The sequence below is a fragment of the Mycteria americana genome, chromosome 8 (genome assembly GCF_035582795.1).
Source record: "Mycteria americana isolate JAX WOST 10 ecotype Jacksonville Zoo and Gardens chromosome 8, USCA_MyAme_1.0, whole genome shotgun sequence".
NCBI lineage: Eukaryota > Metazoa > Chordata > Aves > Ciconiiformes > Ciconiidae > Mycteria > Mycteria americana.
Window position 1 is genome coordinate 11,236,925 of NC_134372.1, and position 14,456 is coordinate 11,251,380.

The window sequence follows — 14,456 nt, forward strand, 5'->3', positions numbered from 1 at the left end:
TTTCCCGGGTTTCCAGGGTCCCTGGGGCAGGGGATGGCCCGGGGTGCGGGGGCAGAGCACAGCCCCGGCTGCGGGTCCCCGGGGTGCAGGATCCCGGCGGCGAGCCGCGTGCGGGGGCAGCCCGGGGCGGGGGCGATGCTGCCCGCACCCCAGGGGTCCCGGCGCGGTGCCCGGCGGCGCGGCCGGCGGGGTGCCCCGGGGGCGCCCCGGGGGCGCGGCGGGGGCTGGGGCGGGGGCGGGGGCCGGGCTGGGGGGGCGGAGAGGGGGGGGCCGCCGTTCGCGGCGCTAGGACCGGGCGCGGCGGCGGGCGGAGCCTCCCCGCCGCTCGCCCCTCCGCCCGGCCGCTGCGGCAGTGTCTCGGAGGCGGGCAGGCGGCCGGTCCCTCCGGTCCCCCCGGCAGCATCCCGGCCCCGCCATGGCTGGCGTCGGCTTCGCGGCGCACCGCCTGGAGCTGCTCGCCTCCTACCAGGACGTGATCGGCGAGGACAGCCCCACCGACTGGTGAGCGCGCCCGCCGCCGCCCCTTTGTCCCCGCCGCCGCCGCCGCCGCCGCCGCCCTTTGTGCACGGAGCCGCCCGGTAACACCGGCCGCACCCCGCGCTGCGCCCCCCGCCGCCCCGGGCCCGCGGTGCCGGGCGCCTCGGCACACAAAGGCGGGCGGGGCGGCGGGGGGGTGTGCCCGGCCCACCGCCCCCGGTGCCCGCACCTGCCCGCCGCCGCCGCCGCACCGGGCCGGGGCGCGGTCCCCGCTTTGTCTGCGCCGGGCCGGCACGTGCGAGCGCCGGGACCCGCCGCCCCCGGGAGCCCCCGGCACGGCCCGACCCCCCGCCGGGCAGCGAGCGCGGGGAGCGGGGGATCCGCGCACGGCGGGGAGGGCCCGGGGGTCCACCCGGTGCTGGGCCCAGCCCCGGGTCCCTCGCCATTGTCTGCAGCCGGAGCCGCGGGCAGGGGCGCCCGGGGGGGGGGGGGGATCGGGGCGCCCCCAGCCCGGCCCCGCTCCCAGCCGGCCCCGGCGGTGCCCCGGCAGCGGGCGGCACCTCTGCCCCGGCGGAGCGAGGCCTGCGGCCGCGGGATGGCCGGGCATCCCCCCCCCCCGCCCCGGCCCCGCTGCCCTCATCCCCCCCAGCTCCCGGGGTGCCCTGTCCCCGGGGGCCGCGGTGCGCCGGCCGGGGACTGCCCCACCGGGCTGGGGCTGCTGCGGGCTCGGGGCGGGGGGTGGCCTTCCCCGGCGGGACCCCCCGGGCTGCCCTGCCCTGCCTGCACCCCCAGTGCTGGGCACCCCGTGCTGCGGGTGCCGGGGCCCGGCCGGATCCAGACCCCGCTGCAGCCAGCGCAGGAGCCCGCAGGGAGCATCTCCCCACCGCCTCCCCGGTTCTCGCAGCACCCACCCGCATCTCCCAGCCCCACCGGGTGCCGTAGGGCTGGTTGGGGCCGGTTGCCCCCCGGGACCCGCTCCCTTGCCCCCCGGGGTGCCTGTGTGCCATTTGGGGGGGGGGGGGGGGCAGGGAATGCTGCTGGCACCCTGGGGTGCAGCTCTCTGGGCAGAGCCGGGAGCTGGCAGCTGTTAGGTGCTGGGTGCATGCTGTGCCCTGGCCGGGGTGCCTACCCTGCACCCATCACCCAGCCAGGGTGCACCCACCCCCCAGCGGGGATGCACCCCGCCCTCTAGCAGGGTCCCTGCTCTTGGGGCAGGGCTGGGAGCCCCCCGGGCTGTGTGGGCCTGTTCAGGTCCCCCTCCCCGCCAGCCCTGGGTCTCCAGGGAGCCCCACAGTCCCACCGTCAGCCTAAGGGTGCCGTGGGCGAGTGTGGTGCGTGTTGCCGGCCAGGAGGCAGCTGTCAGCCCTGGGTACATCTCACTTCCCGGCATCCGCTGCAAAGGAGCCCTCCCTGCCAAAGCTGCTGAGAGCAGCAGAAACGGTGCCCGGGAAGGCAAGCACCAGGGCAGGGCCCCCCCTCCAGTGCTGAGCACCGGCCGGGCAGCGAGCCCCCACCATCCCCATCCTTGGGGCTGAGCTCGCCCCATCATCCCTAGCCCCTCCATCCCATGGTCACCGGGGGTGCCTGGCACTCGGTGCCAGTGGGAGCAGCATCCCCGCTGCAGGGCCCAGTGCCTGGGTGTGGGACGAGGGGCAATGCTCGGGGGGCTGCATTGGGCAGGGGTGATGGGGACCGTCCCCTGGCAGTGGCCCAGCCTGGCTGAGCCAGGGGTTGTGAGGACACTGCGCTGGAGCCCGGCCCTGGGCTGGTGCCGGGGGATGCCGCGCTCTGGCCCGGCCGGGATCCCTGTGTTTAGTCTGGGATTCCCCCCGCCCCGAGCCCGGTCCTGGAGGGTCCGAGCGTCCCCTCCCCCTGCCCGGCCCCGCGGAGGCTGCTGGGGCCCATTACTCGATCGGAAAGGAATTTGGTGCTGCTTTCTGAGCACGCCGACTCCCTGGAGCTCCCAGCCACATTGGAAACACATGTGCCCGGGCTGGGGCAATGCTCCCCCCACCTCGGCCATGGTGTGGGGGGCAGGCAGCAGCGGGTGCCCTGGGTGCTGGCACCCACGGGTGCTGGTCCGCTTGCTCCGGTGAGTGATGGGGCCGTGCGAGGGCAGTGGGGCTGCTGTACCCTTGGCAGGGTGATGGGGGATCCTTGCTGGAGTCCCCCCGGCTGTGGGGAGCCCTCCTCCCTAGGCTGCATGGGGCACATCACCCGTGGGTGCCCCACCTGCCCGGAGCCCAGGGGGTGGGAAGGGGCTATATGGGCTGGGTGGAGGGATTAAAGCCAGTGGAAGGGGATAAGCAATGTACGATGCTGCCTGTACCCGCTGTGGCACGGCTGGTCCCCCCTGCCGGGGCTTGTGGGTCGCTGGTTCCTGCTGTTGGGCTGTGGGTCCCTGGGGGCACTTCCAGGGATGCTGCTGTCCCCAGCATCGCCCTGCTGGCCTCCGGACTGGAAACCTCTGGATCCTCCATCCTGGTGTAGGGTCAGGCCGTGCCGCTGGGCTGTGCTCAGGGCAGGACTCTGTTTCTGCAGCGGTGCCTGGGGTGACAGGACCCTGCCAAGCCCCGGCTGCCCTGGGAAGACCCTTGGGCACAGGCAGCAGCACTGTGCTCTGGTGCCACCCTGCATGGCGACGTCCCGGGGAGCACCCATGGCAGGCAGTGGGTGCCCCCAGCACCCACAGGCTCCCCAGGCACTGACGCCGTGGCTCTGCCCTACTTGTTTCCTCCCCTCTGCAGCCAGCTGCATCCCACCCTGCAAGCCCCCAGCCCCTGCCTGCGGCTCTGGGCTCCCCCAAACTGCTGCTGTCCACCCCCGTTCCTGGGGGGATCACAGCAGGTCCCCCAGTCTGGGGCTGTGGTTGCAGGCAGGGGCCACGTTTGCTGCCCTTCCCCGGCGCAGGCATCGCAGACGGCGCTTTGCAGCTGCTTTGCCGGCTCCAGGCTGGGAGCTGGCGCCGGCTGGGGCGGCCGATTAGCGGGATCGGGATGTGCGGATTAAAGTCAATCTTGTTGGTGCAATTATCTGCAGCTCACTGCCGGGGGCTCAGGGGGTGGTGGGTGCCAGGGGGTGGAGGGAGGCCCCCTCTGTGTTAGGCACCCGCCTACCTTCCCCTTGTTTTTCAGCTCCCGGGGTCCAGCCATGGCTCCGGTTTGGGGGGGCTGTGCCTGTAGGGGCCCCCCGATTCCCATCCCTGAGCCCAGCCTCCGTCTGGAAGCTGCGAGCTCGGGTGAGGACGGCTCTGCCCGGCACCACGGGGATTTTGGCGCTCCAGCAAGCACCGCGCAGGTGCTGCCAGCCGAATGCCGATCGGCAGAGCCACCCGCCCGCCACGGCGCAGGGATGGGAGGGGGGGTGTCCAGCACGGGCAGCCCCGGTTTTCCAGGCGCAGCGCGTGACGGTGGCAGGCAGGTTTGGGTGCCTGCCAGGCCCCGGCAGGTCCCCACTGCCTGCCTGCCTCCCCCGCTCCCCTCCTCTAATCACCTCGTCATCGGGGCGAGCTGCATCCCAGCTGGGATGGGGGGGTTGCCATGGTGACGGAGGATGCTGGTTGCCTAGCAACATCCATCCCCTCGCCCACCCGCCCTGGACCGATTCGGCATGCATCCTCCCCCCCCCCCCCCCAGCTGGCTGCATGCCCCTGGGGAGGTGCGGGCTGGCGGGGGTCCCTGTGGAGCCCCGGGAGGGCTGGCTGGGGTGCAGCAGGAGCGAGAGGGGGTTTCCCATCCGCCGGGAACAGTTTCCAAGGAACAGTCTCCATGACGGCCCCATCACACCCCGGCGGCACATTGATTTGCTGCTGCTGGTGCTCCGGCGTCCTCCCCCGGCCTGGTGCCTGCCGGGCCGGCGGCTCACGCAGCCAGGCACGTGAGCGGCCCCGAGTTCCCTGCCAGGGTGCAGGGCTGTCCCCAAAGCTGGTCGGTAACTGGTGGGGTTGGGGGGGGACACAGGGATGGGCGGGCAAGGAGCTGTGAGGCCATGGTGGCTCGCGGCATGGCACAGCAACCTGTGGTCTGAGGGTGGCATCTCCCAGCTGGTCCCTGTGCCCTAGTGACCCCTGTGTCCCCAACCTTGGGACCCTGCCCCACGGCTGCCAGCCGGCAGGGAGGGGAACAGGCCCTGCCAGCAGTCCTGCCTACCCTGCCTGGCAGCCTGGCCCCTTGCAGTGGTGATGGGCAAGGGGTTGGGGTGGCTGTGTGGCAGCTTGGGGACACCTGGCCGGTCCCCCTGGCCCTGCCCTGACCTCAGTGTTAACAGGATGGGGAGGTGCGGGGGGCCGCCCCACGCTCCCCGCCGCCGTGGCTCACCCGCGCTGTCTCCCCAGGGCCCTCTACACGTACGAGGATGGCTCTGATGACCTGAAGCTGGCAGCATCTGGAGGTAAGGTCCTCTGTCCCTGCAGCCAGCTCGGCTCTGCTGGCGTTTTCCCTGGCACCCATCCTGGTGCTGGGTGGACGACGGCTGATGGTGCTGTGCCAGGTGGAGGTTTGCTGGAGCTGTCTGGACACTTTGAGATCCAGAAGGTGATGTACGGCTTCTGCAGTGTCAAGGACCCCCAGGCTGTGCTCCCCAAATATGTCCTCGTCAACTGGGTGAGTGGGGAGGGCCACGCTGGGGGGGCTGTGCCCACCGGGGCTGCAGTGTTGGCAGGGGCATGGCTAGGTGTGAGGGAGGACCCTGTGGTGGCTGGGAGGTTGTGGGTGCCCCATGGTCCCGCTGCCCCTTGGTGGTCAGCGGGGTGGGGTCACCCTGCCGCCCCTCCCCGGCTCAGCCCCTTCCCGGCTGCCACAGGTGGGCGAGGACGTGCCGGATGCCCGCAAGTGTGCCTGCGCCAGCCACGTGGCCAAGATCGCCGAGTTCTTCCAGGTGGGTGATGCTGGGATGGGGACAATGCCGCTGGGGCACCGACCCCCGTCCCTGACGGCTGCTCGCCCCCCCCTCAGGGCGTGGACGTCATTGTCAACGCTAGCAGCGTGGAGGACATCGACCCGGGGGCCATCGGGCAGCGGCTCTCCAACGGACTGGCCCGTGTCTCCAGCCCGGTGCTGCACCGCCTGCGGCTGCGGGAGGACGAGAACACCGAGCCCGTGGTAATGTCCCCATGGCAGTGATGGCGATGGCGGTGGGCGCGGGGCATCCCTCCCGCCCGGGGCTCCTGTCTGCCGCAGCCCGTCACCCTGTGTGCCACTTACTGTTATTCCCCCTCGCTGATCCCAGCCCCTCCGCCCCCCCCGCCTCTCCTCCGTCCCAGGGCACCACTTACCAGAAAACTGACGCCACCGTGGAGATGAAGCGGCTCAACCGGGAGCAGTTCTGGGAACAGGCCAAGGTGGGGTATGGGGGGGGCAGCCAGTGGCCCCTGGGGAGTGGGTGAGCTGCTGGTGGGCTGTTGGGCAGCCCCGTCCTTCATCCCTCCCTCCACCAGAAAGAGGAGGAATTGCGTAAGGAGGAGGAGCGGAAAAAGGCCCTGGATGCCCGGCTGCGGTTTGAGCAGGAACGGATGGAGCAGGAGCGGCTGGAGCAGGAGGAGCGGGAGCGGCGCTACCGGGAGCGGGAGGAGCAGATCGAGGAGCACAGGCATGGCAGGGGCTGGGGGCGGGGGGCTGTGTCCCATGAGATGCGGGATGGTCACATACACAGGATGGTTGTGCACATGCCGCAAGCGGCTGGGTGGGCACATGGGTGTTTGTCCCCACCGAGGATGGGGCTGGGCAGGGGCTGGCGGGCAGGGGCTGGCAGGAGCCGGTGCCCAGCCCCTCTCCCATGCCCCTGTCACAGGCGGAAGCAGCAGAGCATGGAGGCAGAGGAGGCCCGGCAGCGCCTGAAGGAGCAGTCCATCTTCGTAAGTGGCATGGCGGGCACGGGGCTGGGCTTGGAGCCAGAGCTGCTGCCTGGCACCGCCCCCAGGGAAGAGCTTTTCCCAGCTGGGCCCCCAGGGCATCCCGGGGCTGGGGGGTGATGCCGTGTCTCTTCCCAGGGGGAGCAGCAAGAGGAGGACGACAGGCAGCAGCTCAGGAAATCGGAGTCGGAGGTGGAGGTGAGTCCAGTGGTGGCCATGCCCAGTGCTGGTCCTCGCTCCCCAGCCAGTGGTGCCCACAGCTGGATGGGGACCCAGCCAGGGGGTGCATGGTGGGGGTGGTCCCACAGCCCCACGCCACCAGGGTGGTGGGTCTCAGCTTCCCTCGTCCCCGCAGGAGGCTGCTGCCATCATCGCTCAGCGACCTGACAACCCCCGGGACTTCTTCAAGCAGCAGGAGCGGGTGGCATCGGGCAGCAGCGACGCCGTCTCACCGGGCAGCCACAGGACAGGTGAGGTGCTGGGGGGGGCTGCGGGCACCGGGGGGGACACCGAGAGGCCAGGGGTGTCTGTGGGCTGTGGGGCAGGTGAGCACATCACCGCTGGGTCTCCCCGCAGCTCAGCAGGTCGCAGCAGGATCTGGGGGCATCAGGGCTGTAATGTGGGGAAGCGGTGTCCCCTCTGCAGTCCCCGGTGCCACGATGGCGGGTGCCAGGGGCACGAAGATGGCAGGGGGTCATGCTGCTCTGCCACGCCACCACCACCACCGCCGCCACCGCCACCACACCTTGCGGCCCCTGCCGCCGGGGCAGCTCGGCAGGGGCTGGGGCAGGATGCCGGGGGAGGTCTTCTGCAAGCAGGGGGGTGCGTCCTGCTCCCTGCTCACTCGGGTGTCGTCCGCCCACCTCTCACGGCACCACGTCGGCAGCCAGGGTGGCAGCGTGGTCAGGGTGCGGCTGGGGTGGCAGCCGGGGGATGTGGCTTGGGAAGGAAACTCTTCCCATTAAAAGGGGCTAAAAGGGGCAGGAGTGAGTGGGGCAGGTGTGGGGCACCCCCATGCCCCATGGTGTGCCTACCCCAGGGTCCCCACTGCCAGGGTGGGTGCCTATGGCCGTGCAGGACACCCTGCTTTTGGGTCGGGGTGATGCCAGCAGGTCTGTGGCCATGGCAGTGGGGCTGTCCCTGTGGAGGGCTGGCCATGGGGTGGGGGCGGCCGGGCAGGGGGTGCCCCATGGGGAAGCTGGGCTGCCCCACAGTCTGGGGTCCAGCCCTGGGAGTCTCCAGGGCAGGGGCTGGCTGTCTTGGTGGGCACCTCCAGCCATGGGGCCACATCATGAGGCTGCGCTGGGGGTCCTGCTGGGGTGCTGTGCTGGGGGGGGCTGTGCCGTGGGGCTGTGCTGGAGGGAGGCCTGTGATGTGTCTTCTTGCTGTGGAGTCATGCCATGGGTCATGCCATGGGCTGTGCCATGGGGCTGTGCCGTGGGGCTGTGCCATGGAGTTGTGCCTCGGGGCAATGCTATGGGGCTGTGCCGTGGGTCGTGCTGTGGGCTGTGTGTTGTGGCCAAGCCGTGGAGCCGTGCCGTGGGTTCATGCTGTGGGGCCGTGCTGTGGGGCCGTGCTGTGCCTGAGCAGATAGTTGACCCCATGGCCGTGTCTGGCCTCTCTCCTCACCTGGCCACTTAGTGCTGCCTCCTGTCCTTCTGTCCTGCTGTCTTTCTGTCCTCCTGTCCTGCCATCCTCCTGTCCCGCTGTCGGTGCTGCCTCCCATCCCACTGTCCTCCCATCCCGGTGCCCTGGTGCCCCGGCCCCAGCCCCGCCATGGCCACGCTGAGCAGGGACTGACCCATCTCTTTGCTCTCTCTCTCTCCGTCCGTCTGTCTGTCTTTCTCTCGGCAGGTCGTCTGCACTGTCCTTTCATAAAGACAGCTGACAGTGGGCCGCCTTCTTCCTCCTCCTCCTCCTCCTCCCCCCCGCGGACCCCCTTCCCCTATATCACCTGCCACCGCACCCCAAATCTCTCCTCTTTCTTCCCATGTAGGTAGCTGGGAGCCCCTGGGCGTGCAGCTCCGGGGGGCCGAGCCGCGGGCGGCCGCCCCACAACCCACCCCAGCCCCATGGCACACCAGGCTGGGGGGCGCAAGGACGGAGCCGCGGGACCGACAGCAGAGGCAGCGCCGCTCCCATGGGCACCCCGAGGGGGACGGGCACCCAAGGGGGTGCTGCACCCGCACCCATGGGCACCCTGAATGCCCCGGCTGGGTCTGGCCCCACAGTGGGCACTGTGCCCCTGGGGTGGGGGGATGCGGCAGGCTGCGCCCGTGGGGCTGGTTGTGCCCGTCGTACAGGGAGGGGGCACCGGGCAGGCTGCGCCCGTGGGACAGACAGGACAGGGCAGAGCTGCGCCCCGGGAGATGATGCTCTGCCAGGGGATGGAGCAGGCTGTGCCCGTGGGATAGAGGGGGCACAGGAGAGGCTCACTCATGGGGCAGATGGAGAGGGGGCACGCTGTGCCCGTGGGGCATGTCTGGCTGTGCCCATGGGGCAGAAGGGGACGGGGCAAGCTGTGCCCTGGACCATGCAGGACTGTGCCCATGGGACAGCGTGGGATGGAAAAGGCTGTGCCCAGGATCGTGTGGGGCTGTGCCGATGGGGCAGAAGGGACCAGGCAGTGCCTGGGGCCATGTGGGGCTGTGCCCCCTGGCTGGGGGGTAGCAGGGCACAGAGCTGTGCCTGCGGAGGACAGGCTGTGCCAGGGCCCAGCTGGGTGATGCGTGGGCAGGGCCGGCATGTGCCACAGCAGGTACGGGGCTGCCTGTCCCTGTACCTGGCAGATGCAGGGGCTGCGGCCGCGTAGGGCTGGTGGGGACGCCCAGTGGGGGGTGGCACAGTGGTTGCTGCACCCCTGGGTACCTCTGCCCCACCGCCGCAGGAGACGACGCGGTGGCAGATACGTGGTGATGTGCATTTGACAGCTCGTGGCTGGGTTGGCGCAGGGCAGGAGCAGGGGCGGCGCTGGGGTGCTGGCTCCCCCCAGATATGGGCAGCCCCCCCACGCCACTCTGTCTCCCTTGTCCGCAGGCAGCCAGTCGGACGCCTACCGCAAGGCCTCGGCAGCGGGCTGCAGCCCCTGCGAGTCCAGCCCGGCCGCCACGCCGCTGGGCGAGCCGGGCACCCGCGCCTCGGGCGATGAGACGCCAGCAACGCCCAAAGGTGGGCGCAGGGGTCCCGCTGCCCACCCACTGCCCACCCCCTGCCTGGGGCTGCTCGGGCACATCCCATGGTTCCCCACAGCATATCCCCCTGCTGCAGCCCCTGATGCAGCCTTGATGCTGCAGCCCTGATGCTGCAGCCCTGCCAGCCTCCCTTGCATCACTCAGTGCATCCATGCTGTCCTGTCTGTATCCCTCGGTATATCCCCTGCCGTCTCTGCTGCGTCCCCCAGCGCATCCCCGCCGTATCCACTGCTCTGCGCGGTGCATCCCCGCCGTCTCTGCTGCGTCACCCCGGTGCATCCCCACCATCATTGTTGCATCCCTGCCATCTCCAGTGCGTTTTCCCAACACCAGTGCATCCCTGCTGTCTCTGCTACACCCCCCCATGCACCACCCCCCATCTCCAGTGCATTGCCCCAGCCAGTGCCCCTCTGCCATCGCCAGTGCGTCCTCCTTCTCCGTACATGCCCTCCATCTCTGCAGCAGCACCCCAGTGCATCCCCCAATGCTACTCTGCCCTATCTGCGCCATCCCCCAGCACATCCCTGCCAGCGTTGCTGCTTCCCTCCATGCATTCCCCACTGTCCCACTGCATCCCCAGTGCATCCCAGCCAGCTCTGCCACAGCCGCCCATTTGTCCCTGCTGCATCCCCACTGGCTCCTTTGCATCCCTTGGTACATCCCAGCTTTTCCTTCTGCATCTTACCAGTGTACCCCTCCCCATTCCTCTCCACCACCACCACCACCCCCCCCAGTGCCTCCCAGCCACACTCCCCCCCCAGCAGGGCCCAGCCACCCCCCCAGCACCCCCCAAAGGGTCACCCCCATGTCCCCTGTGGTGTGTGCCATCGGTCCCCTCCCTGCCCAGCCACTCCCACCCATCCACGCAGCATCTCCCCGTTGCGCCCAGCTGCATCCCTGTCCCTGGGTGTCCCCCAGCCCTGGACGAGGGATGGGTCTGTCCCCGCTGACTGTTGTTTCCCCCCGCCTTGCAGACTCCCCCAGCCCCAGCACCCAGGAGGCCGGGCCAGCCGCCCCCGAGCAGCACTGGCCCTTCCCAGGGCCCGAGGACAAGGCCACCGAGCCCCCTGGGGATGAGCCCGGCCCCAGGCCGGCATGGACAGCGGGGGGTGACGCCCTGGGGGACCTGGTGACCCTGGAGCCCACCGAGCCCTCCCCACCACCCGCGGCCGCCGAGCCCCAGCCGGGGGAGACCCCCAACCCCGAGACCCTCATCGACCTGTGGCAGAGCGACGGGGTGACCCCCGCCGCTGCCTGGCCCCTGCCCGCCACCCCTGTCCCCGAGGGGCCCCCGGCCGCGCTGCCCGACGAGGGGGCCCTGCTGAGCCTGGATGAGCTGCCCGAGCCCCCTGCCACCTTCTGCGACGCGGAGCAGGAGGAGGAGGCGGCTGGCGGGGGTGATCCCCAGCCCCGGGGGCTCGGCTGCCAGCATGGCCCCCAGGAGGACACCCTGGGCCGAGAGACCCCCCCCATCACCAACGGGGAGATGGCCCCCAAGGACGGGACGCCAGGTCGTGGGGAGCAGGTGAGCATCGCTGGGGGGGGTCAGGGGTGTCAGGGGGGTAACGGGGTGGCTGGGGGGGTCCTGACTGCTTGCACCCCTCGCCAGGCCAGCGAGGGCTACTTCAGCCAGTCCCAGGAGGAGGAGGTGCCCCCCCCCGAGGAGCCGTCGGCCAAAGCCCCCCAGCCCGTCTTCTACAACAAGCCCCCAGGTGAGTGGGGATGGTGAGGGGAGGGGGGGTCCGTCCCACCATGGGGCACCCCATGCCGCTCTGACCCCCCCTCCCTGTCCCCCCCCCAGAGATCGATATCACGTGCTGGGATGCAGACCCCCTGCCCGAGGAGGAGGAGAGCTTCGGGGGGGGCCTGTGAGCCCGGGCCCCGCTGCCGGTGCAGGCAGCCCGCCCCGGCCGGCGCGGGGCGCGAGGGGGCCACAGTCGGGGGCCGGGCCCCCCCCGCCCCGCCGGGGCCCCGCAGGATGAGGCCTCCGGGGGGGGCCGCCCCACCGCGCCCCCGCCCCGGGGCACCTTTTACAGCCCCCCATCTCTTTTCTCTTTTTTAAGTTGTCGGTAGAAGCCGTGTCAGCCTCCCCTTAGCAGTCTCCCCCTCCGCTGCCCCAGCACCCCTTCGGGGGGGGGGGCACGCTCGCATCCCCTGCCCGGCTGTGGGATGGGGCCCTCGTTCTCTTCGTGCCCCCCCCGGGAGCCCCCCCATACTTTGCACGAGTTACAAAAAAAAGGAATAATAATAATAATAATAATAATAAATGAATATGGCAATAAAGTGACCTGACCAAGGCAAGGCTGCGGCCGGCGGCGCCCCCCCCCCCCCCCCCAACCCCGGCAGGGAGCTGGCATGGGGGTTTTACCCTCCCCCCACTCCTTCCTCGCCGGGAGCCCCCTCCCCCCCCGCTTGGCCCCCGCTTGGCCCTTCCCCCCCCCCCCCCCCCCCCCCCGGTAACTGTTTTTGGAAAGCACAAGTTCTGTACCGGCGGTGTGCTCATGTCTGTTAATAAATAAAGCGACTCCCATGGGGGCTGCAGCCTGCTGGGGGGGGCAGGGAGGGCCGGGGGGGGTGCCAAGAGCCCGGGGGGGTCCTGCGACGCCAGCCTGGCAGGAGGCAAACCCGAGCCACAAACTTTTATTCTCAAACTGTAACAAACAAAAAATTTAAGAAACAGAGCAGAGTCCGGGTCCCCAGCGCCCCCGGCCATGGGGGGGCCGGCGGGGGCCAGACGGGGAACCAGCCCCTTCCGCGCTGGTGGTGATGGCCCGCGCCAGGGCGGGCGTCCCCGGGGTGATGCGGGCAACCGAAACCACCCTCCCCGGTGCCGGAGGGGCACCCGCGGCAAGGTCCGGGGGTCCTCCGGGGCCACCGTTAGACAGCGGTAGTCCTGCCGAAGAGGGGCATGGAGACCGGGAGGTGCCAGGGTCCCGGCTCGTAGGTGTCCCTGCTGCTGAGCTCCGAGTCCGTCCAGCTGGGAAACATGCGGGGGGAGCACTCTGCCTGCAGGTAGAGGTCCGGGCAGGCAGGGCCGGGGCTGGCCGAGCGGGGCAGGTGCAGCGCCGAACCGTAGCCAGCGTCCAGGAAAAGGGGTTTGTAGCTGGGGGGCTGCTCCTGCTTCTCCAGCCGCTCGTGGCTCAGGAAGGGGGCGTTGATTTTGCGGTAGAGCCCCCGCGTGTCCATCAGCACCTCGCTGTACGGCGGGGGGGGCTCCGCCATCAGCAGTGCCTCCTCGTAGCATGGCGGCTTAGACAGGTCCGACTCTGCAAGGCAAAGCCCACCCCCCGGACCCCCGCTGCCGTCAGCGCTGCATCCCGGCTCTCGTGCCGTATCCCCCCAAAAAAAGGGGGAGGTGTGCGCTCCGGGGATGCCGAGAGCCCCTCCCTGCTCCTTACCGTGCCGGCAGCTCCAGGGCCGGGGTGGCGGGATGTGGTGGGGGTGATGATGGTGGGGCTCGAGGCGGAGGCGGTGGGGAATGGCGATGCCGGGGGGGCTGCCCCCATAACCCTCGTAGTGCAGCGGCTCCAGCTCCAGCGCGCGCAGGCTCTGCTCCCGCAGCCGCTCCTCCTGCTGCCGCTTCACCCGCCGCCGCAGGTAGCTGCAGAAGCAGCACAGCAGCACGATGAGCCCCCAGATGAGCCAGAAGCCCGCGAAGCAGGTGAGGAAGGTGTAGGTGCCCTGGGACATCACCATCTTGGCTGCCGGCCCCGGGGGGAGGCCCCTGCCTCTCCCTGCCCTCGGGGTGGGGGACGGGATGCTCAGGGCGGCGGCAGGGCCAGGGCAGGACCCGATGCTGTCAGGGCTGCCGAGGGCATCTCCCCGGGCCGTGCCCGGCGGTGTCTCCTGCGGCCCGTGGGCGCCCGCCGTCAGGGGTCCGTCCTCGCCATGGAGCCGGGGGGGACTGGAGCGGGTGGGTCAGGCCTGGGTGCGCTGGGCGAGCGGTGGGGCAGGGGGCCGGCGGGGTGGGCGGCGGGGGGACGGGGCCGGCGGCGTCCCGCTGCCCATCGCTGGGAGGGGGCCGCCGGGGAGGGGGCCCTGCAACGAGATAGACGCGAGTGTGAGCGTGGCGGGGACGCGGCCGCCCTGTTCCCATGGTGACTCGCTCCACATGCGCAGCGGTGCCCGCAGCCAGCAAGGAGCCGTGCCTGGCCCCATGCGCGTCCCCGCCGTCGCCCCCATGGCTGCAAACCCGCACCACCCCCCCCACCACCACCACCCTGCCACGGTGCTGCCGGGCACCCCAGGGTAGGAGACACATGCTGTGGCCCCGCAGCATCAACGCCCTCGAGATCACGGGGCATCCGCTGGCATCCCCCCCTCCTGCCCACCCAGCGCACCCCAAATCGGCTGCAGACCCCAGGCAGCTCGGCCCCTGCGCCGCCCCACGGAGGAGGAGAGATGCGCGGAGCCGGCAGCCGGCTGCCTGCGGCACGTGGCACTCGTGGGAGCACGTGCACCACGGCCATCGCTGGCCTCGTGGCCACCGGGGAGGGTCAGGGGATGGTGCCACCCCGACACGGCGATGCAGGAGGAAGGGGCCGGTGGCAATGGGAACTGTCACCCCTGCCAGGTCCCTGCCTTTAGGCAGGCTGACAACTCGGTCACGTCCGGCCAAGCACCGAACAGGGGCAGCGCGTGCCGGGGCAGGGGGCTGTGCCCATCAGCGAGTGGGGAGCAGCACCCATGGGTGCTCACAGGCAGGCACATAAGCACCCGTCAGGATTATTATTATCCTGGTGTGGGAGAAAACGGGCTCGCCGCTGGGGAGCTGGGAGGGCGAGCACTGGAGCGGTGGCGGCCGAGAGCAGGGCGACCGCGGAGGTGCCGCCGCTCCCGTGTGCCTCCGCTCGGCGAAGGGCGAAGGGGTGCGGGGTCTCCGGCCGCCCCGCGGGGCAGGGCCACGCTGCCGGCGAGGGGACCGTGGCGGGGCCGCCGGT

General features: G+C 71.0%; 2 protein-coding genes across 4 annotated transcripts; one reads left to right on the forward strand and one right to left on the reverse strand.

The window, feature by feature from the left end:
* Nucleotides 1–318: 318 nt before the first annotated feature.
* DBN1 (drebrin 1) lies at nt 319–11,783 on the forward strand. 3 transcript variants are annotated; one of them, XM_075509654.1, is made up of 14 exons: nt 319–501; nt 4,811–4,866; nt 4,966–5,078; nt 5,278–5,352; nt 5,430–5,576; nt 5,753–5,815; nt 5,912–6,063; nt 6,265–6,328; nt 6,464–6,523; nt 6,681–6,795; nt 9,362–9,493; nt 10,491–11,041; nt 11,126–11,228; nt 11,318–11,783. In XM_075509654.1, the coding sequence occupies exons 1-14, from the start codon at nt 416–418 to the stop codon at nt 11,386–11,388; spliced, it is 1,788 nt and encodes a 595-aa protein (XP_075365769.1). In that variant the 5' UTR covers nt 319–415; the 3' UTR covers nt 11,389–11,783. The 3 variants fall into 3 exon arrangements, with proteins under 3 accessions (XP_075365769.1, XP_075365770.1, XP_075365768.1); XM_075509653.1 differs by having other exon boundaries at nt 321–501; nt 5,738–5,815; XM_075509655.1 differs by lacking the exon at nt 9,362–9,493 and having other exon boundaries at nt 320–501; nt 5,738–5,815.
* Nucleotides 11,784–12,141: 358 nt separating this feature from the next.
* On the reverse strand, nt 12,142–13,353 carry PRR7 (proline rich 7, synaptic). Its single transcript, XM_075509661.1, has 2 exons — nt 12,915–13,353; nt 12,142–12,782 (listed from the first exon to the last, which is right to left on the reverse strand). Exons 1-2 carry the CDS (start codon nt 13,210–13,212, stop codon nt 12,394–12,396), a joined length of 687 nt encoding a protein of 228 aa, XP_075365776.1. The 5' UTR covers nt 13,213–13,353; the 3' UTR covers nt 12,142–12,393.
* Nucleotides 13,354–14,456: the final 1,103 nt, after the last annotated feature.